This window comes from Impatiens glandulifera, chromosome 6 (genome assembly GCF_907164915.1).
Source record: "Impatiens glandulifera chromosome 6, dImpGla2.1, whole genome shotgun sequence".
In the NCBI taxonomy this organism is placed as follows: Eukaryota; Viridiplantae; Streptophyta; class Magnoliopsida; order Ericales; family Balsaminaceae; genus Impatiens; species Impatiens glandulifera.
The window spans coordinates 24184199-24204224 of record NC_061867.1 but is presented as its reverse complement, the minus strand read 5'-3'; the positions used below and the strand labels follow the sequence as shown (position 1 = coordinate 24204224).

Sequence of the window (20026 nt, the reverse complement as noted above, 5' to 3'; positions counted from 1 at the left end):
CTCTGTCCGATGGTTGATACACCCCTTGAGGACAATGGTAATACTCTACGTCTGATGGCTCTCTTTTGGAGGATTCTGGTCTTTATCGCACAATTGTTGACAACTTGGTTTATCTTACTATAACTCGCCCAGACATTGCGCATGCAGTTCATGTGGTTAGTCAATTTGTCATTGCCCCTACTAAAATTCATTAGGCTACTATTCTTCGTATTCTCAGGTATCTTCAGGGAACTCAATTTCATACTCTCATATTTCCTTCCACATCTTCAATAGAGTTGCACGCCTACTCTGATGCAGATTGGGCTGGTGATCCTACAGACCGCAAGTCGACCACTAGATATTGTATTTTTTTTGGTGATTCACTTATTTCGTGGAAGAACAAGAAACAAGATGTCATCTCTCGGTCTTTTACAGAAGTTGAGTATTGTGCCATGACCTTAACTATCTGTGAAATTGTTTGGTTACGTCGGTTACTTACTGATATGGATATTTCTCTTTCTCATCCTACTCCGTTACATTGCGATAATCAAAGTGTTATTCAAATTGCACTAAATAATGTCTTTCATTAGCGAACCAAACATATTGAGATTGATTGTAATGTCACTCGTCATCATCTATAGACTCACACCGTCACTTTGTCATTCATTCTTTTCTCCTTGTAGATTGCTGATATATTTACAAAAACGCACTCGACTTCGCGCTTTTGTTTTCTGACTGATAAACTCTCAATGCTTATTGTTGTTGCATCGTGAGTTATAGAGGGAATGTTAGATATATTATCTTTATTAACAATTAAGAGTATTTTAGTCTAGTATAATCACTAACTATATAAACTCTTTCATTACATTCAGTTTATTTTTATGTTTGTTAATAAACCTTAGTTTCTCTTTATTTTATCAGTCGGATCTTCATACCCCGACAATAATGAATAAGAACATAATTAACTTCGACCCTAACGTAAAGAACAATGGGCTAAAAGGTGTTGAGTCAACCTCGTGGGTTGAATGGGAATCAAATGGACTAAAACAACCGTAACAGATCTAATAATATTTTTAGTTCTAAAAATCAGCCCCGAGACTAGAGTTAATCTTAGGTGACATGTTATGAAAATAATACAAAAATACAATTACTGAATCAGTATTCACAAACTTTGTGAAGCTATAATTGTTTTAAATACAAGTATTAAGTTGTAAAATAATAATAATAATAACAACTCTAAAAACAAGTAATTTTATTGATAATGGGCCAAAAACACACTTCTTTCACATTATTGTGTATAATTACAAACTTGGTAAAAAATAATGTTACAAGAACCAACACTTAAAAGCTTGATCAAACAAATGCTTCCTTGCATGCTATTACTATATTCTAATTTGTTTGTACAACTTAAAACCCACAAATGCTATCAACAATGATCATACATTGCTTATTTTATTTTATTTTTCTAACTTGTATTAATTCGGAAATCACAAAGGTTGCAATTTCGAACAAAATAACAAGTGAATAAAATGAAATACAATCTTGGTTGGTGCTCATACCAGGGTTATTCATTTCTTGAAGGCACGTAATATTAAAGGTGTTGCCCCTTTCGGGTTAGGGCTAGGCCTGATTTCACTTGCTTGTCCCTCTTCCATAGTCGATGCCGCCTCAGATACCGTTGTCATTTGAACCGAGGACTCACTTGATTCTGCATTGTTGTTAGAATCATTGGTTGCTACCTTTTTAACACCCTTATTTTTCTTTGCCTTGGCAGCCCAACCAATTATGCCTACTTGGATATGTTCCTCAAATATTGAACTCTTATAGAAAGTTCCCATCTTTCAGCGAGAAACATATGAATACAAAATTAAATTGTGCCTTGTAAAATAAAATGTGAAACCGAATAAGTTTTAAAATGTGATATATATACTTACTTGCGTGACTATAGCATAGAGTGGCAGTGTGCTGTAGCTACAAAGAAATTGAACAAATACCCTACATGAAAGAAAAATGAAGAAGCACAATTAGCATTAAAATTCATAGAAAATCAAATGTCTCGCATAACCATGTATGATTAAAAGATGTAGTACCCTATCACAAGTCTTGGGATTATGTAACCGACAGCTCCCATGATGCAGGAATCCCAACCATATTGTACCTACGAACGACATTAACGACGATCATTTTTAGTTTACGAAAATACTGCGATATATAGACACGAAAGACTACATATATTTCCATAATTACCAGAATCCAACAAAAAAATGCTATCTCGAACGAGTTTTGAAAGAGGATTATATGAATCAATATAAGGACAAGGCGCGGCCTGTTGAACCAAAAATGATCGTCAGAAGGATTCACCACCAATTCTCCTTGAACCGCTACATGTTTCTCAGCAACTTCATGTGCCAATTGAGTAATGACATGCTCAAGCTTGGTGCCAACTGCTAGTAAAAGCTTTATCATTGAATTAAACAAATGAAACATATTATTAACCTAGAAAATAATCAAATTCCAAGCTAGTTATTAACAATTGTAGTAATAAGAACTTACTATTAAGGGAATAAATGCTATCCAAAAATAGGCATGCCAACCTATGAAGGTAGAATTCAAGTTAGGATAAATTTATTTTACACTTTTAAAGAAAAACCAAATTATTAACATACAAAATACATAATTTTAGTAACAATATTAACCGAAAATTATGTCTATTGCACATTAAAGTAATGAAAGTGCATAGCTTACCTTGGACGTTCAACAACAAGAAGACGACAACGAATAACCAGAGGTACCAACTGCGAGTATGAGTGGAAAACTCAATTATATTCATTTCAAGAAGAAAAAATGTATTTCAATAATTGAGATATATCATTACAAAGGGTTATATTTCCTACCTTATTCCCACAACCTTCTTGAAATCGGCTTCAAGGGCTCGAATCATGTACTTGTAAAAATTGAACTTTGGATTTCCCTTGCAATGAGTCTAACAAAAAAACACGAGAAAACAAGGAAATCAAACAATATTATTTCACGGTACACAATAGAGTCACTGAATCGTAGAGACATGGTGTTCTCGATGTAGTAATTTACCGTAATAAATCCTAATCGAAGTGTCCGATAATCCGATTTTGTGACGGAACCAAAAAATTGCTTGAAAAATGAGAGCTGAAAAATTAACAAGAAACAAAAATATATCATAAACATATTGGAGAGTGATATGAGAATAGAGTCACTATTGAGGTGATATGATCTACTCACGAGCCAAGAAGTGACGGCGGTATCCTTGCCGAAACCTAGGAATCGACCCTTTATGAATGCGTGGTCTTGGACATGGATGAACTTTTCCTCGGAATCTATTAACGGAAACACTTATAATTTGTTCAACAATTATTTAATAAAAGAAACAATTGATATTAAAAGACTAATTCTATGGTGATCTAATTTATGCATCAAAATATATAGATTTAAATATAAATTTTAAGGATGATAATTTGAAACCGTCGTACAATAACTTAATCGAATTGTCCCATTTATTAAGGCGATTTTTCCTTGGATTGATCAATAATTGATCGGAGATGGGACGGAGATGATATTTATGTCTCCCGTAATACCCCGCTCCGATCTCACCATGATTCTACCCCGAACACTATAAACATAATTAAATATGTAAAATTATCATTATATTTATTTATTTATTCATTTAGTTAAATTGACATTGAAATATAACTTTTTTGACCCAATAATTTCTATCTCCCTGTGAGAGGGTATAGGAACACATGAACCATTAGATCAATTTAACTTTATTTCAATGGTTCAATTAAAAATGTTCAAGTCAAAGGGTTCAACTCTTAATATAGAAAATGTTTATTAGTATATATTCTTTATGACAACCCTTTAATATATATTGCCTTTACAATAAATATTATTAATTAATTATATATGTTTAAAGTATTATAGTTAGATTAATAATATAATAATTATATATAAGGGATCATGTTATTGGTATTATTCATCAATTAAATAAAAACTAATTTATTTGTTTTGTTATTATATAAGTTTTTGTTGTTTATGACTAGGGGTGTTCAATATTTGGTCTGAACCGAATATCCGACCGAATTTGAATTCACTGAATTCGAATAAACCGAATTCGAATTTTATTTTCGGTTTTCGAATCGAATTTCAAATCAATTCGAAATCAAATACGGTTTTCGAATTGGTTTTCGAGTTTGGGTATCAACTCGAAACCAAACCGAAAACCGAATTCATTTTTTATTATTTATTCTTCCAAACTTAACTTAAGAATAAGTTCAAAATAATCAAACTAGAATATTTTGAATTAAGATTTATAATAAAAGAAAAAAATGAAACAAAAACACTAGTGGTCTAGTGGTAGAATAGTACCATACCATGGTATAGACCCCAGGTTTAATTCTTGGTTGGTACATTTTATTTTGAGTTTAAAATAAAAGAAAATTGAATTCGGTTTGAATTCGAATTATTCGATGTTCAAACCAAATATAAAATTCGAATTCGGTTCGGTTTAATTATAATTTATTCGAATTCGGTTCGGTTTTAGAATTGACGGAAAAAAACAAAAAATTCGAAGAAACCGAATTGAGGAACTCGAATAACTCGAAACCGAACCGATGAACACCCCTATTTATGACTAATGGTGTTTTTCTTATTCTTTTATAAGGTTATATGACATTTTGATATGTTTGACTTTAATCAACTTTATATTTATTTTTAGGAACATTCTAAAATCAAATTAGACTGAGGTTTAGATAAATCATAAATAAATCATTTGAAAGGCAAAACGAATCTCTATCCTAATTTCTTTAGTTGTATACCATCACATTGAGATGTTCCATCGAATAATATTTTCAAATAATTCAATTATTCAAATGTTAGTAATATCCCCTCTACTTTGATTTCATGTTTACAATAATCATAATAATGAAAAGTCGAGATTCTATTAGTATTTAAATGAAAAATCTCACATTTTCTAATAATTTGTACATGTTTGTATGTTTACGGTAGCTAATGCAAATTATTAATAAATTAGTCTCTTTCTGCTTCAAAAACAAACAAAAGTTTCTAACCATTTTCAAGAGAATTATAAACTCCATATATAAAGAGGGAAATAAAGATTACCATCTTGTGAGTTTTGATCTTTCAAGATTGATTCTTCCCAATGTTTCCACGAGCGTATCTAAATATTATCAATAAAAAAAATGTAAATAATTTTTTTTAATTAACATAACAATAAATTAATAAAATATTACCTTAGCTCCTCCCAAAATGATGGTGAGGACAGAAAAGATGACGTGAGCAACTGCTAGCACGAAGATGAAGATGTGAAGATGATGCAGTGCTGTCAAAGATAACAATGGCACTTTTCCCTGATTGTTTATTAAAGGGCAAAACAGTAAGCTACCAAAAAAGCTTGTCAATTTAAAAATAAATGTTAAGAAATTTGTGAATATATATCTATATTAAATTATTTTAGAACATAAGTTAATATATATTCTGAAATAAACCCATGAAAATCGGGTTTACTGTTGCAGATTTAGTGCTCCACCATACACCACCTTTATAAAAATTGGTTATTTTATAGGATAAGTCAAAATTAATAAAGAAATAAAATGAAAAGTCAACATATATTATAAAGGTGGTGTAGGGTGAAGCACCAAATACGCAATAGCAAATTTAGAGTGATGAAAAATATATGCTTGTCTGCTCCTTTGGTAGAGTGAGGAAATAATTCGAAAGTGAAAATATAACAAATTATTATTTTTCTTTGGTAGTTAAATTTTTTTTAAAAAAATAATCTACGGAAATGGAAGTGTTTTCCAAACAAAACGATACAATCATGACAATAAAAATGCAAAAATAATTGAGAAAAACAAATAAAATAAATTTTTTTTTTCAAAAATAAAAAAGCAAAATCACTAAAATAAATAAACAAATAAAAAAATGTTGCATAATTTGAGTAGCAAAATCTTTTCAGAAATCATTTGTAAACAGATCACATCGATCAATTTGATTAGTATAATTAATTTGATTAGTATAATTAATGGATTGATTTTATGAAATTACAATTTCACTATCATATTTTTATTTGAGCCCTAATTAATTGTTAGGATTATGACAAATAAATTATAAGCCTACATATATTTTTTTTTGTAAGTTATAATTTTACAAAAATCATGAGTTATAAATAAATTTTATATTAAATTAAATTAAAAAAATTATCCTATAATTTTGATCATAATTTATAAAAAAAAACTATAAAAATACCCCTATACTAAATAGAAAATATTTTTCAAATTTAAAAGTGATTATAAAATAACAATTTAAAATAAACTTATAAAATGTGATAGAATAAAAAGACAAACAAATCACACTCAATAATTTATTATATAACCAACAACTAGGCCATGTCACAAAAGTAAAAGCCATGTCTTTCTTGAGTGGATTCTCCTCAATCCATTTTATATTATAAAAATGACTTTAAAATAAGATTATTATAAAGACTTTCAGTCTGAGATCGTTTTAAGATTTTTATTTATTTGTTTTTGAAAAATATCTTATTTTAATAATAAAAAAATATTTAGATTTTTAATCGAATTAATTAATATAATTTATTTTTCATTAAAAAAATAAAATATTTCATTATTATAAATTCAATAATTTAATAGTTAAAAAACATATATTAAATATATGATTTTTTGATATTAAATAAAAACAACATCAAACGACATGTAATAACTCAAATTGAATTTTTTTTAATAATTTTTTAAAAACATTTTACTAATTTTGTTTATACATTCCTTTTTATCACTATTCTAACTATCAAATAAATTATTTGTTCAATTAAAATACACTCATTTTATTTTTATTAAATTTAAAATACAAAATTATTTATATAATTAAACAAATTCAAAACCCAAATAAACTACCATCTTTTATTAAACAATTCTGTTTGCAAACAAGTTCTTAATATGTTTCTTTTGGGATTATAAATAATTTTTAATTTTATTTTTAAATTCTCTCCTAAACATCAAATCATTCATTTAATTAATTAAAATATTAAAAAAATTTACTTTATTTTTATTAAATTAAATTTTAAATATTAAATAATATTTTTATTAATAAAAAAAACAACTTTATTTTTTTTCCTTCTAAAAACACAAGATCAAACAAACAAGCTCCAAGGATTGAGTACTTGTAATTATATCTTAAATGTAACATGGTTAATTACCTTTCCACATGAGTTAGTAGCCTCCTCAGCAAGAAGACGACGGGCAGTAACCGGTGCTTCAGAGAATAAGTAATGAGTTGTGGTCGGAAAGAAGAAAGAAGCTCCGGTCATCTGCCAGTGGTCGGTAGTTTTCACCGAGTTCTTATTACAAGGAAGCCACGTATCACCTAAATGTTCTGGAATACATATCTTTTGAATTCTATCTTGAGTTACCGTCAATAACAACGATATAAACCCTAACAACATCAATTCTGTTGACCACAAATCATAACAATAATACATTTAGACCAAACATATATACAAACAAACCCTTAATTAATTATATAACTAATTATACCTTCTTTAATTTTAAGTAATGATTCATATAGTGGCTTCTGATTCTTGCCCTTCAAATACTGTGACAATGATTAATCATTATAATTAATATTAATAAATGAAGATCGAGAAATATATATATAAAAATTTAAAAAAAAACATGCCTTGCCGGTATAGTGAAGACCTCTTTCGACGATTAGTGAAATTCCGACGATTACTGTGCAGACGATGGCGACTACCCATGTTGGAGTATACTCCAACGTTGTTTCTCCAGCTCCTCCGGCCATGATAGAATAATTTGAAAATGGGAAATTTATTTGATGAGAAATGGAAATAATCGAACAGGTTTATAAACAAGAGATTGAATCAGTGTGAATTGTTGAATGTATATTTATTGAATTATTCTTTACAGATTTTATTAATAATAATCCAGTTGGAGAAGTGAGGGTAAGGGGGAATATTATCTGTAGATATGATCATCACTTTCCCTTTACCAAGTCTCCCTATTTTTCTCCGTTAACGTGTGGGACCTTTTCCGGATATTACAATTCACAAACAACAACTTTTTATTTTAAAATTTAATTAATTAATTAAGAGATGATTATTGTAACTAATTAATATTCAGTCAGTCTTTTAGGATTTGTTTTATGAAGGTTCAATCGGTATCACACCTTATTAGGTAAAGTTAGATGACAAGTATTTAAAATCTCTTTAAAAATATTACTAGAATTAAATGAGGATGTTATCGTTAGTTTATTATTCTATATTTTTTTTTGTGAACTATATGTTTAGAAATAAATTGTCGTACTTTTCATAATTATATTGGTCCGATTTGTATCATCAATAACGTCATTATTAGAACACTTGTTTGAGAAGTTCACCGCCATTCTTAAAAATCTTATTGGATTGGATGTTAATCTTTATAATATTTCATAAATTATTTCATAATACTTCATAAATTATATAAATATGTTCTTTTTTTCAATTTTAACTTTCAAATAAAAAATAACCACTTATAATATAAATAAAAGATGATTAGCGACGGTTGAGAATAAGATGAACAAAAACGTCGTTATTGTTTAAACTAGAACTCAATTGTGAAACTAATTGAATTCATCGCTACAACTGGAACCGACTTTTTTTAGTCTAAAATACGTCACTAATGTTTTATCAATTCATTAAATTATTTTGAAAGATAAATTTATATGTCATATAACGTATTCAAATGTTAAAACTAATTTAGTAATACTTTAAAATTAATGTATATTTTTTTTTATGTTTTCTAATTAAGTACAATGTAAAACTAATTATTGTGTCAATTATTAACTAATGTATTATTATAATTAATTTAATAACATTTTATTAATATTATATATAATATTTTGATTTTTTTAGGAAAAACGGTTTAACATTCACTAGTAAAAACGCGCTCATTAAGGAGGACATAAACTCTCGGAGAAAGTCGTTATGCCTTCGGTGAAAGACCTCACCAAGGGCGATAAACGCCCTCGCGAATTCTAGGTGATGAATCCCTCGGTGAAAAATAAAGGATATTTGCGGGCATAAGCATCCCTCGGAGATAAGTGTCACCGAGAGCATTAAAAGGCTCTCGGATATAATTATAATGTTTTTTACCGAGAGCAGAGCCAATGCTCTCGGTCATAATATTAAATAATTCAGCTTTATTCTTTAGCTCCGACCTCACATTCTTCTCCATTTCTCTCTCACCAGATCCATAATTATTGAACAATTACAACACCATCACCAATCTCACAGATTTTGTTACTACTTTCTATTTGATCTATCTACTGAAGATATAAGAACAATTAAAAGTAAAATATCAAGAACAATCGAGATCCAGTAACGAGTTTGACAATTACAGCAAATACATCCAAACAAAAAATCAAGAATAATTACAGCAAATACGTTCAACAAATACATCCAAACAGAAAATCCCTAATGTATACTTCAGAAACGTATTCAAATAGAAATACTTACTTAATCAACAAACGATTATAGATCTATACATACTATATTATTTTTCTAGGATTATGGACATATACTTACTGTTAGATAAAATTAGACCGGTTCACAGAACTTAACATAAATAAACTTTCCATGCAGGAACAAGGAACCGGACCGGTCAAACAAATGAACCGGTTAAGAAGATTAACCGGTCAAGTTATTAAACCGACCAGGAACATTCGGAACATAACCGCACAAAGAAAGGATCGGCCAAAACTAAAAGACCGGAAACACCAGACAACCGATCAGCTAGAAGGCAAAGGAATAACCGGAAGCTGTCCGATTAAACCAATCACACCGGAAGTCATCCGATTAAGTCAAATGACCGACCAACATAAGAAGATACTTCGAGTATCTGTTGAGAACGATACCAAAGGAACAGACTGAACATTGCCATATTCATACAAGTCTGAGGAAAGTCTGCAGGCTGCAGAAGACAGTCCTACAAGATCTTTCCACTTCAGGATAAATCAGAAATGAAATCTTCCAAGTACAGACAACTGTCTAACCGACAGTTACCACATTGAGTAAAAGACAAACCTAGCAGGTTTGTCTTACACACTGGAAGAACAGACTGCCAAGTCTGTAAAGTTGACCGCCAGGTCTGAACAGATGACCGCCAGGTCTGAATCACTGAACCTCTCCTCAGCCAATCAAATTCAAGGAAGTGAAATATGACCGTTGACATATTTCACCTATAAAAGGAGCAGCTGAAGAAGAGTAAAAGTGGGACAAGTGGGATACTGCGGGGACACAAGTGATATAGCGAGCAATTAATTTACAAGTGATAAGATTGTGTTCTCTTTCTAGAAAAGCCCTAAGTGCTAAAGTTGAAGTGTGTATTTACAATTTCGGTGTAAATTGTACGGGTGTTATCGAGCAGGAAATAAGTCTCGATCGGATTGTATTTGTATTCCTTAATGAATATCCTTCTCGCGGTTTCGAGAGGAAGGGGTGACGTAGGAGTTTTATCTCCGAACATCCATAAAAATCTGTCTTGTTACTTACTTTCTGCTGGTTCTATATTCTAACCGACCTGTACTAACCTACCTACACCGCTCTAACCGACTCTACACTACCTAAACCGAATTACCAAGTTACAAAAACCGACCCATCAATTTCCAAACCTGTCATATTCAAAACCGCGGTTCTGCCTATCCTGTAAGTGTGCTGCTTCAACCTGAAACAAACCTCTTCCGCGCTTGAACCTAGTTCAAGGGTTTGTGACAGTTTGTGTAGTATTGAAACCCCGGTGTTAATCTCTAACCGGATTAATCACCACCCTTTGAGTGAGACGCGCTAACCGGTCCAACCCTAGTCCTCCAGCCGCGACCTAGATCCTAACACTTACTTAATCAACAAACGATATGTTCATTGGATCCACATCCTGATGGCGGTTTCATTTGTAACAAAAGCTCTAAATCTGATCTTCACAGCTGCTGGAATCTGTAACGATGCCGGAGGAGTTACAAGAATAGATCTGATCTTCTAGTCGTGGCCTCATCACTAATCTTCTCTTCCTCTTTATTAGATTCTTCATATTTCTTTCATCCTCCGCGAAAACGATGATCTTACTAGCTATTTTGTTCGGACATCATGTCGAGTTCATCGGATTTCGCCGATTCTATGAGGTATTTTGGAAAGAAGCTGGCTAAGTCGCTGGAGAAATTAAAAGTCTCTCAGATCTATAATCATAAGATAATGATATTTTGTCAAATACTCAGATCTGTAATCTTATAAGGAAATATAAATGAAGATATGAGCGGTGAATAGAAGAAGAAGGGCCACTATTTGGATTTGCACTCAAATATTAAATGAAGAGGAAAAAGATATCTTAAACGGAGAGGAAAGAGAGAGAGAAAGAAAGAAGAGAGAGAAAAGAAAGTAAGAAAGAACTAAGCGGCAAGAAAAGAGTGAAAAAAGAAAGGAAGAAAGAAATAACCGGGAAAAATATATTATTATCAGTGAGAGCATTCTTGCGCCCTTGGTAACAATAAGACTATCCCCGAGAGCAACACTTTGCCCTTGGTAAAATAAATATCGCCGAGAGAATTTTTTCGCTCTCGGATATCTTTCTCGAGAATTATCCATTTTTTTACAAGTGATTATTTCATTAATAAGCACAAAAATCCTAATTTCCTACACCTAATTCAACGTAATTTCGGTCATATATGCGGAAGCGTTAGGGTGTCTTTTTACCATGACTATTAAAATGGTGTTATAAAAGTCGGTCGTACGATCTCGGTCCTTCCTTCCACACGCATGTCCTGCACCTTGCTCTCCACTCTAAGTCTTCCTTCACCTGTCATTCACAAACCGTGTTTGAGTTCCTACACCAAACAAGCATAATGAGTATAGAAACCCAGCAAGCATTTAAAAGAGTACATAAAAAGATATTTATTATATATTGCATCCATGAGGGTTTTTAAGGGTATATCATCATTAGCGAATGTAAAGTTACATTTTGAGCACATATTTTGACCCTAGACCTTGAGAGTTAATCCTCAAGGTGAGTAATCCTTGTGAGCACATATTTAGAAGGGAACTCTTCGAAGTCTATCCCTAAAGTCCACAACCTGGATAGACCATTCTGTGTGGTAGGATCTTCTAGAGCTCATCCCAAAAGTCCAGTCCTAATAGAACTCAACACATAATTTTGGAATCAGACTACCAAAGCTCAACTTGGTAGCCTTCCTCCCATATCCGTCAAATCATTTACCAGTATTTAATATGATTCCACAATTCTTTTAGAAAACAGAACCTACCTTGGAAAATAGATCCTATTTTGGAAAACAGATCCTTCTTTAGAAAAATATGGTTTCATCCTTGTTCATCATTAAAAACATAGTTATCCAATAAATTCATACTTTAAAGAAAGGATGCATCCTTCATAAAATGTAATTGAATTATATAAACCATTGTGGGTTTCTAAAGATTGGTTTAGAAAGAGCTTGCTTGATAATTCCTAATAAACCATTGTGTATTACCCAACCCATATTCAACCCAAATTAAATTTACCCAACCCATAATTCAACCCATATTATTTACTATTATGGGTTGGGTATGGGTTGAGTTGAGTATGGGTTGGGTAACCCAAATTATTTTATTTTTATTTTTTCATTAAACATGTATTTGACTCATTTAACACATTTTTATTCGTTTAACACGTTTTCACATTTTTTCACGTTTTTGACATTTTTAATACGTTTTTCACACATTTAACATGTTTTTGGCACGTTTAACACATTTTTGACACGTTGAACACATTTTTCATGTTTTTGACATGTTTAACACGTTTTTAACACGTTTTTAACACGTTTTTAACACGTTTAATACGTTTTAGACACGTTTGACACGTTTTTCACGTTTTCGACACATTTAACACATTTTGACACATTTGGCACGTTTAACACGTTTAACATGTTTTCCACATTTTTGACACGTTTCACACGTTTTTCACGTTTTTGGCACGTTTTGACACGTTTAACACGTTTTTCACGTTTTTGACACGTTTAACACATTTTCACGTTTTCGACACGTATAATACGTTTTTCACATTATTGATACGTTTCACACATTTTTCACATTTTTGGGACGTTTAACACGTTTTGACACGTTTTCCACGTTTTGAGACGTTTGACACATCTAACACGTTTTGACACGTTTAACACGTTTTGACACGTTTTCCATGTTTTGAGACGTTTAACACGTTTTTCACGTTTTTGACACGTTTAATATGTTTTCGACACGTTTAATACGTTTTCGACACGTTTAATACGTTTTCGACACGTTTAATACGTTTTTCACGCATTCACAAGTTTAACACATTTGACACGTTGGACACTATTTTCATGTTTTGACATATTTAACACGTTTGACACATTTTTCATGATTACGACACATTTAACACATTTTGACACATTTTTCACGTTTTTGACACGTTTAACACGTTTTACATGTTTAACATGTTTTTCAGGTTTTTCACATTATTAACATGTTGAACACGTTTATAACATATTTAACACGTTTGTAACATGTTTAACATGTTTTTCACACATTTTCACGTTTTTGGCACGTTTAACACGTTTTGACACATTTTCCACGTTTTTGGCACGTTTAATACGTTTTCCACGTTTTTGGCACATTTTGATACGTTTAACACGTTTTTGACACGTTTAACATGTTTTTCACATTTTTGACACGTTTAATATGTTTTCACACGTTTGATGTCAAACGTGTGAAAAACATATTAAACATGTCAAAAATGCCAAAAACGTGTTAAACTTATCAAAACGTGTTAACGTGCAAAAAATATGTTAAACATGTCAAAAATATGTTAAATGTGTAAAACGTGTTAAAATGTCAAAAATGTGTTAAACGTGCCAAAAACGTGAAAAACGTGTTAAACATGTTATAAACGTATTAAACATGTTATAAACGTATTAAACATGTTACAAACATGTTAAGAACGTGAAAAATCTGAAAACATGTTAAACATGTCAAAAACGTATTAAACGTACCAAAATGTGAAAAACGTATTAATGTGTGAAAAAATGTGTCAAATATGTCAAAAACGTGTTAAACATGCCAAAAACGTGAAAAACATGTTAAACGTGTTAAACACGTGTTAAACGTGTGAAAACGTGTTAAACATATAAAAAAAACGTGTTAAAATGTTAAAAACGTGTTAAACGTGCCAAAAACGTGAAAACCGTGTTAATCTTTTCAAAAACGTGTTAGTTATGTTAAAAATGTGCCAAAAATGTAAAAAAATGTTAATCTTGTCAAAAACGCGTTAAACGTATTAAACATGTCAAAAACGTGTTAAACGTGATAAAAACGTGTTAAACGTGATAAAAACGTGTTATTAGTATGAAAACGTGTTAAACATGTCAAAAACTTGTTAAACGTGCCAAAAACGTAAAAACGTGTTAAACGTGTGAAAATCATGTTGTAAGTGTGAAAACGTGTTAAAAATATTAAAAACTTGTTAAACGTGTGAAAATCGTGTTAAACATATCAAAAACGTGTTAAAATGTCAAAAACGTGTTAAACGTGCCAAAAACGTGAAAATTGTGTTAAACTTATCAAAAACATGTTAAACGTGCTAAAAACGTGAAAATCGTGTTAAACTTATCAAAAACGTGTTAACGTGTTAAGTATGTTAAAAACGTGTTAAACGTGCCAAAAATGTAAAAAACGTGTTAAACTTGTCAAAAACGCGTCAAACGTATTAAACATGTCAAAAACGTGTTCAACGTGACAAAAACGTGAAAAACGTGTTATTAGTGTGAAAATGTGTTAAACATGTCAAAAACGTGTTAAACGTGTCAAAAACGTGAAAACGTGTCAAAAATGTGAAAACGTGTTAAACGTGTAAAAAACGTGTTAAACGTGTTAAACATGTAAAAAACGTGTTTAACGTGTGAAAAACATGTTATAAGTTAAACGTGTTAAAAATATTAAAAACGTGTTAGATGTGTGAAAAACGTGTTAAACGTATGAAAAATATGTTAAACATGTCAAAAACGTGTTCGACATAAAGTTGGAAGATGATTAGTTTATATTGGATTAATAATAGAGAATTAAACTAAATTTATATAATTTGGGTAATTTGGGTAACCCTAACCCAACTCAAATTAAACTCAACCCATACTCAACCCAACCCATACTCAACCCAACCCATATTAACCAACCCAAATTAATATTTTGGGTTTGGGTTAGGGTTGGGTTTGGGTAAACCCATATTATGCTCACCCCTAGTACTATGTCTCAACCAAGACCGAAGATTCTCAGTCGGGAAAAGTAGAATTTTAGGATGTGACATCAATAATCAAATCTAGACAAACTATAATATTTTGTAAATATGTGTATTTATGTATTACACCAAAAAATGTTTAATTTAAGTTTGCAAAGAAATATTATGTAATGTCCATTTTTAAGAATTACAATTAAAATTGCATCAATTTAACAAAATATTACAATAATTCCAACTATATTTTTAACCAAAACATGTTTTACTTACCAATTAAATTTGTAAGAAATTTATTATAAAATATATAATTTATTTTCAATATGATTGTAACTAATATAATAACATAAAAAATAAAAAAAACAAAGAAGTTAATAATATCACAAAGTTTTTATAACGTCAAATTTTTAAATGGTTTAATAACAAACCATATTTTCATTATCGATTGTAATTCACCATAAACATATAGATAAACATATAGGTGTAAATGTCATAAAATTAATTTTGAAGTCACACTTTGATAGTTTTACTAATTAATTTTGTTTTGATTAAAACTAATAGATATTTTCTCCGTGACCAGTTTACAACTTTATAATAACGGATTATTTGCAAAATAAATTGTAATATTGTTAGATATTTTAAAACTATCGTTTAGAGTTTTTGTATTATTTTGAATTAAAGTATTTTAATCTCAACTTAACTAGTTATTTTTTTAAGTATTCAAAAATATTATTTGTAAAATTAGTTGCAGTTATTGTTAATTAATTTAACTCGTTTCTCGTTTGACATCATTTAACCCAACTACCCAACCCACCATTTTATCTTCCTTCTCACAATATTATTTTCATTTTGATTTGTTGGATTTCTTTCCTTTCTTTTTTACATTCTTAACATAATAACAAAAATGACGTTAGTACAATTGAGATTCAATCGTTCAGGTTCTTAGAGAACCAGTGTTGCGCAAATTATTGCGGATCGAATACAATTTCTGATAAATAAAATTGAACTCTCAAGTAGAAATTTCCTATTTGAGAGTGTCATAATATTTCCTATAACTTTTTTTCATCGTCAAATTGTAGTAATGTTTGCAATTGCGCAAATGACCAATGTAACGTAAATTATTACGGATCAAATGACATTTATGATAAATACTTTTTAAGTTTTGGATAGAAATCCCCTATTTTATAGTGTAATAATATTTGCAATACCTCCTTCTCATCGCAAAATTGAAATATTGTTTACAATTGCGCAAATGGTCAATGTTGCGAAAACTATTACAAATTGAATGATATTTATATGTAAATCTCTATTTCACGTTATAATTAATTAAATTAGTAATAAATTTAGCGTTAACTAAATATTTATTATTTATAACTACCACCAAATACCCATGTATTTGTTACTTACTTTATTCACTTAAATCTTTTATATTTATGTTTTCTCTATCATTTTCTTCAATAATGTCTCTATCTTCTATCACATTCTTTTAGAAGATCTTCAATAAATTTTATATACCATCACGGTAAATTATCTTTATACTCTGTCTTTATATCATTAATATATATATATATATATATATATATATATATATATATATATATATATATAAATACATATTATTCTTTTCTTATCTTTGATGAACAACATCAAGATCTTCAATACATTTTGTACAACATCAAGGTAAATATAACTCTATACTATATCTATATATCATTTAGAAACGTGCATGAGTCAATGATATATGACATAACATTAAGTTACCAAACGGGAGAAATGAAAATTCTACCAATTTAAACACACATACTTTTATCTAGAAGGCTCTAGAAAGTTTTGAACATGGCACATCAACTCATTTGTCCTAGAAAGTATATAAAAAATCATGTTGTATAAAAATTCTTTAATGATTGAAATCTCAATATTTCAAACAATGTATGTAATGCATTATTCAAGTATCATAAGATACAAACTTGGACAAATCAATATGTAGAATGATTATGAAATCAAGGTTAATTCTTACTAACTTGTTAAGTATATGAAAACGATTACAACTAGCTTACTATTGAGACCATTTGATCTTTTTTATAATTAAATGTGAGATATGACGTAAACATTAAAGAAAGAACACAATTAATGTTGTTCATCAAGATAAAACTTGACTACGTCCACTGGAAAAGATAATATTATTAAGGAGATTAGAACAACGATTACATCATTATATTATAGGGTTATGATATGAATTATATAATACTCGGCCCCCAAATCCTAACAGATACAAAATTGGGACTGGAAGCGGTGCTCTCAAGGTAAATACTTCAACTTTCTAAAGTTCATAATTGCATCTTTAAATAAACCTCAACTAGGTCAACACAAATATATTGTTTAGAAGACTTCAAAATATTGTCACAAAATTTTCTTAGTTGTATAAGTATAACAAAATATCAAAACAAAATTTGTGTTAATCTTATTTCATTTATCAAGAATATACACCAAAAAGATATAATTTTATTTTGTTTAATATTTTATTTCTTTGCACCAAACAATTCAAGGAAACTCAACAAATCTCTACCTTAACTTAAATTTTTCCCAAATACCCTAAATGCATTAGTCAATTCCTATATTTCCTAAATATATTAATCAATGCCCATATGATCTATCTCCTCTCTCTCCGACCTAGAGTTTCCTTAAGACAACTTACCAGATGTATTAGTCAATGCTGAGATAGCTAGATACATTAGTCAATGTCAGGTGACTCATATGCATTAGTCAATTCTAGATGGCCCGCATGCATTAGTCATTGATAAAAGGTTGAGATACATTAGTCAATTCCCAAATTACCTATATGCATTACTCAATGCTAGATAGCCCAAATGCATTATTCAATGACGAGTGATCAAATGCATTAGTCTATGCTAGATGGCCTAGTTGTCGAGATAACCTAGATGCATTAGTCAATCTTGATGGCCCAAATGCATTAGTCAATACTTAGATGGTATAATGCGTTACTCAATGACATAAATGGCCTACATGCATTAATTAATATTAGAGGGCCCATATGCATTAGACCATGCCCAGATGACTCAAATACATTACTTAATGCCAAATATGGTCCTAATGTATTACTCAATGCTAAAGATGACCAAGATGAATTAGTTAATACAAGATGGCTTAAATGCATTACTCAATTCCCATATGAATTACTCAATACTATAAATGGATCAGATGCATTACTTAATATCAAAGATGACCTAGATGCATAAGTCAATGTTAGAGATGACATATATATATATATATATTAATCAATGTTAGATGGCCTAGCTGCATTACTTAAAACTAGAGATGATCCAAATGTATTAGTTAATGTCAGATGGCTTAGATCTATAAGTCAATATCCATATGTAGTATTCAATGCTAAATATGACCCATATGCATTATTAAATGTCAAATATGACTCAAATATATTACTAAATGTTAAAGATTGCCCATATGCGTTACTAAATGCCAAATATGACCTAGATGAATTAATTAATACTAGATGCCCATATGAATTACACAATTCCAGATGATCTAGATACATTACTCAATGCTAGAGATGATCCAAATACATTACCCTATTTAGAAACACCTAGAGTTGGGTTTAAACTGAGTTTGAACGAACAAATGTTATTAAATTTATTAGTATATACATAATTAAAGTATATTTCAGAATATTATTTCATCTAAATTAACAACTCAAAAAGACATTTTTTTAAAATAAATTAAAAAAAGTGCCCAAACCCAACTATAGTTCTGGAGTTAAGCGTTTCCAAATATTGCTATTAATCAATGCAAGATGACCCATATATATTAATCAATGTCCAAATGTATGACTTGATGTCAAAGATGACTCAAATGCATTACTCAATGGCATAAATGGCATAGATGCATTATTTAATGCTGAGATGACACATATGTACTAGCCAATGCTATGATGGCCCAAAATGCATTATTTAGTGACAAAATGACATAAATACATTAGTCAATGCTATATGATCGAGATGAGACTCATTACTGAATGTCGAGATGACCCAGATGCATTAGTCAATGTAAGACTATCTAAATGCATTATTTAATGTTAAGATGACCCATATGTCTTATTATTACAAACCAAAATATAGTATCTTTGTAAGTGAATGGTTATAACGTATCCACGTCCTCCACGGTAACATGTAGTGCATAACCAATCATATCCTCATAACCACATCTCTAAGGTGAGTTAACTTCAATCCACCTTGATTAACATTCAACTACATTCTAATGAATAGATTTGACAATTGAGAATTTCTTGATTTAGGCTTTGGTAGCTCAACCTCAACATGGTGTTCTTTCTCTTCTTCTAGAGGAATATCTAACTCTATTTATTTATCAATACTCTTATATTCTACTATAGAACTCACAATATAGTTAAGTGTAGATCTCTCTTCAAATATGATGTTCTTACTCATAATACTATTCTCTTAGATGGAGACCATACTTTGTATCCCTTGACATTATCTCCATAGCCTAAAAATACTATATTCTTCTCGCTTGGATCTAGTTTACCCTCATTGACATGATAATAAATTGTTCAACAAAAAAAACTTTCCAACCTGAGTAACTTGCAAACTTTCCAGATTATATCTCATAAAGTGTTTTGTAATTAATCCTGTAGTGAG

The 20026-nt window shown here is 30.1% G+C and overlaps 1 protein-coding gene across 1 annotated transcript; it reads right to left on the bottom strand.

Annotated features, from left to right (window-relative positions):
* Nucleotides 1–1216: 1216 nt before the first annotated feature.
* Nucleotides 1217–7845, bottom strand: LOC124942228 (MLO-like protein 15). The gene is made up of 14 exons (XM_047482689.1): nucleotides 7723–7845; nucleotides 7581–7638; nucleotides 7244–7494; nucleotides 5265–5381; nucleotides 5134–5191; nucleotides 3238–3332; nucleotides 3070–3144; nucleotides 2874–2962; nucleotides 2725–2774; nucleotides 2533–2573; nucleotides 2227–2436; nucleotides 2070–2137; nucleotides 1914–1974; nucleotides 1217–1817 (listed from the first exon to the last, which is right to left on the bottom strand). The coding sequence occupies exons 1-14, from the start codon at nucleotides 7843–7845 to the stop codon at nucleotides 1548–1550; spliced, it is 1566 nt and encodes a 521-aa protein (XP_047338645.1). The 3' UTR covers nucleotides 1217–1547.
* Nucleotides 7846–20026: the final 12181 nt, after the last annotated feature.

Coding starts and splice junctions, on each gene's coding strand:
- LOC124942228 (XM_047482689.1), bottom strand. CDS start 7,845: ATGGCCGGAGGAGCTGGAGAAACAACGTTGGAGTATACTCCAACATGG. Junction 7,495..7,580: donor ATTACTTAAAATTAAAGAAG/GTATAATTAGTT, acceptor TGTGGTCAACAG/AATTGATGTTGTTAGGGTTT. Junction 5,192..5,264: donor TCATTTTGGGAGGAGCTAAG/GTAATATTTTAT, acceptor GATAATATTTAG/ATACGCTCGTGGAAACATTG.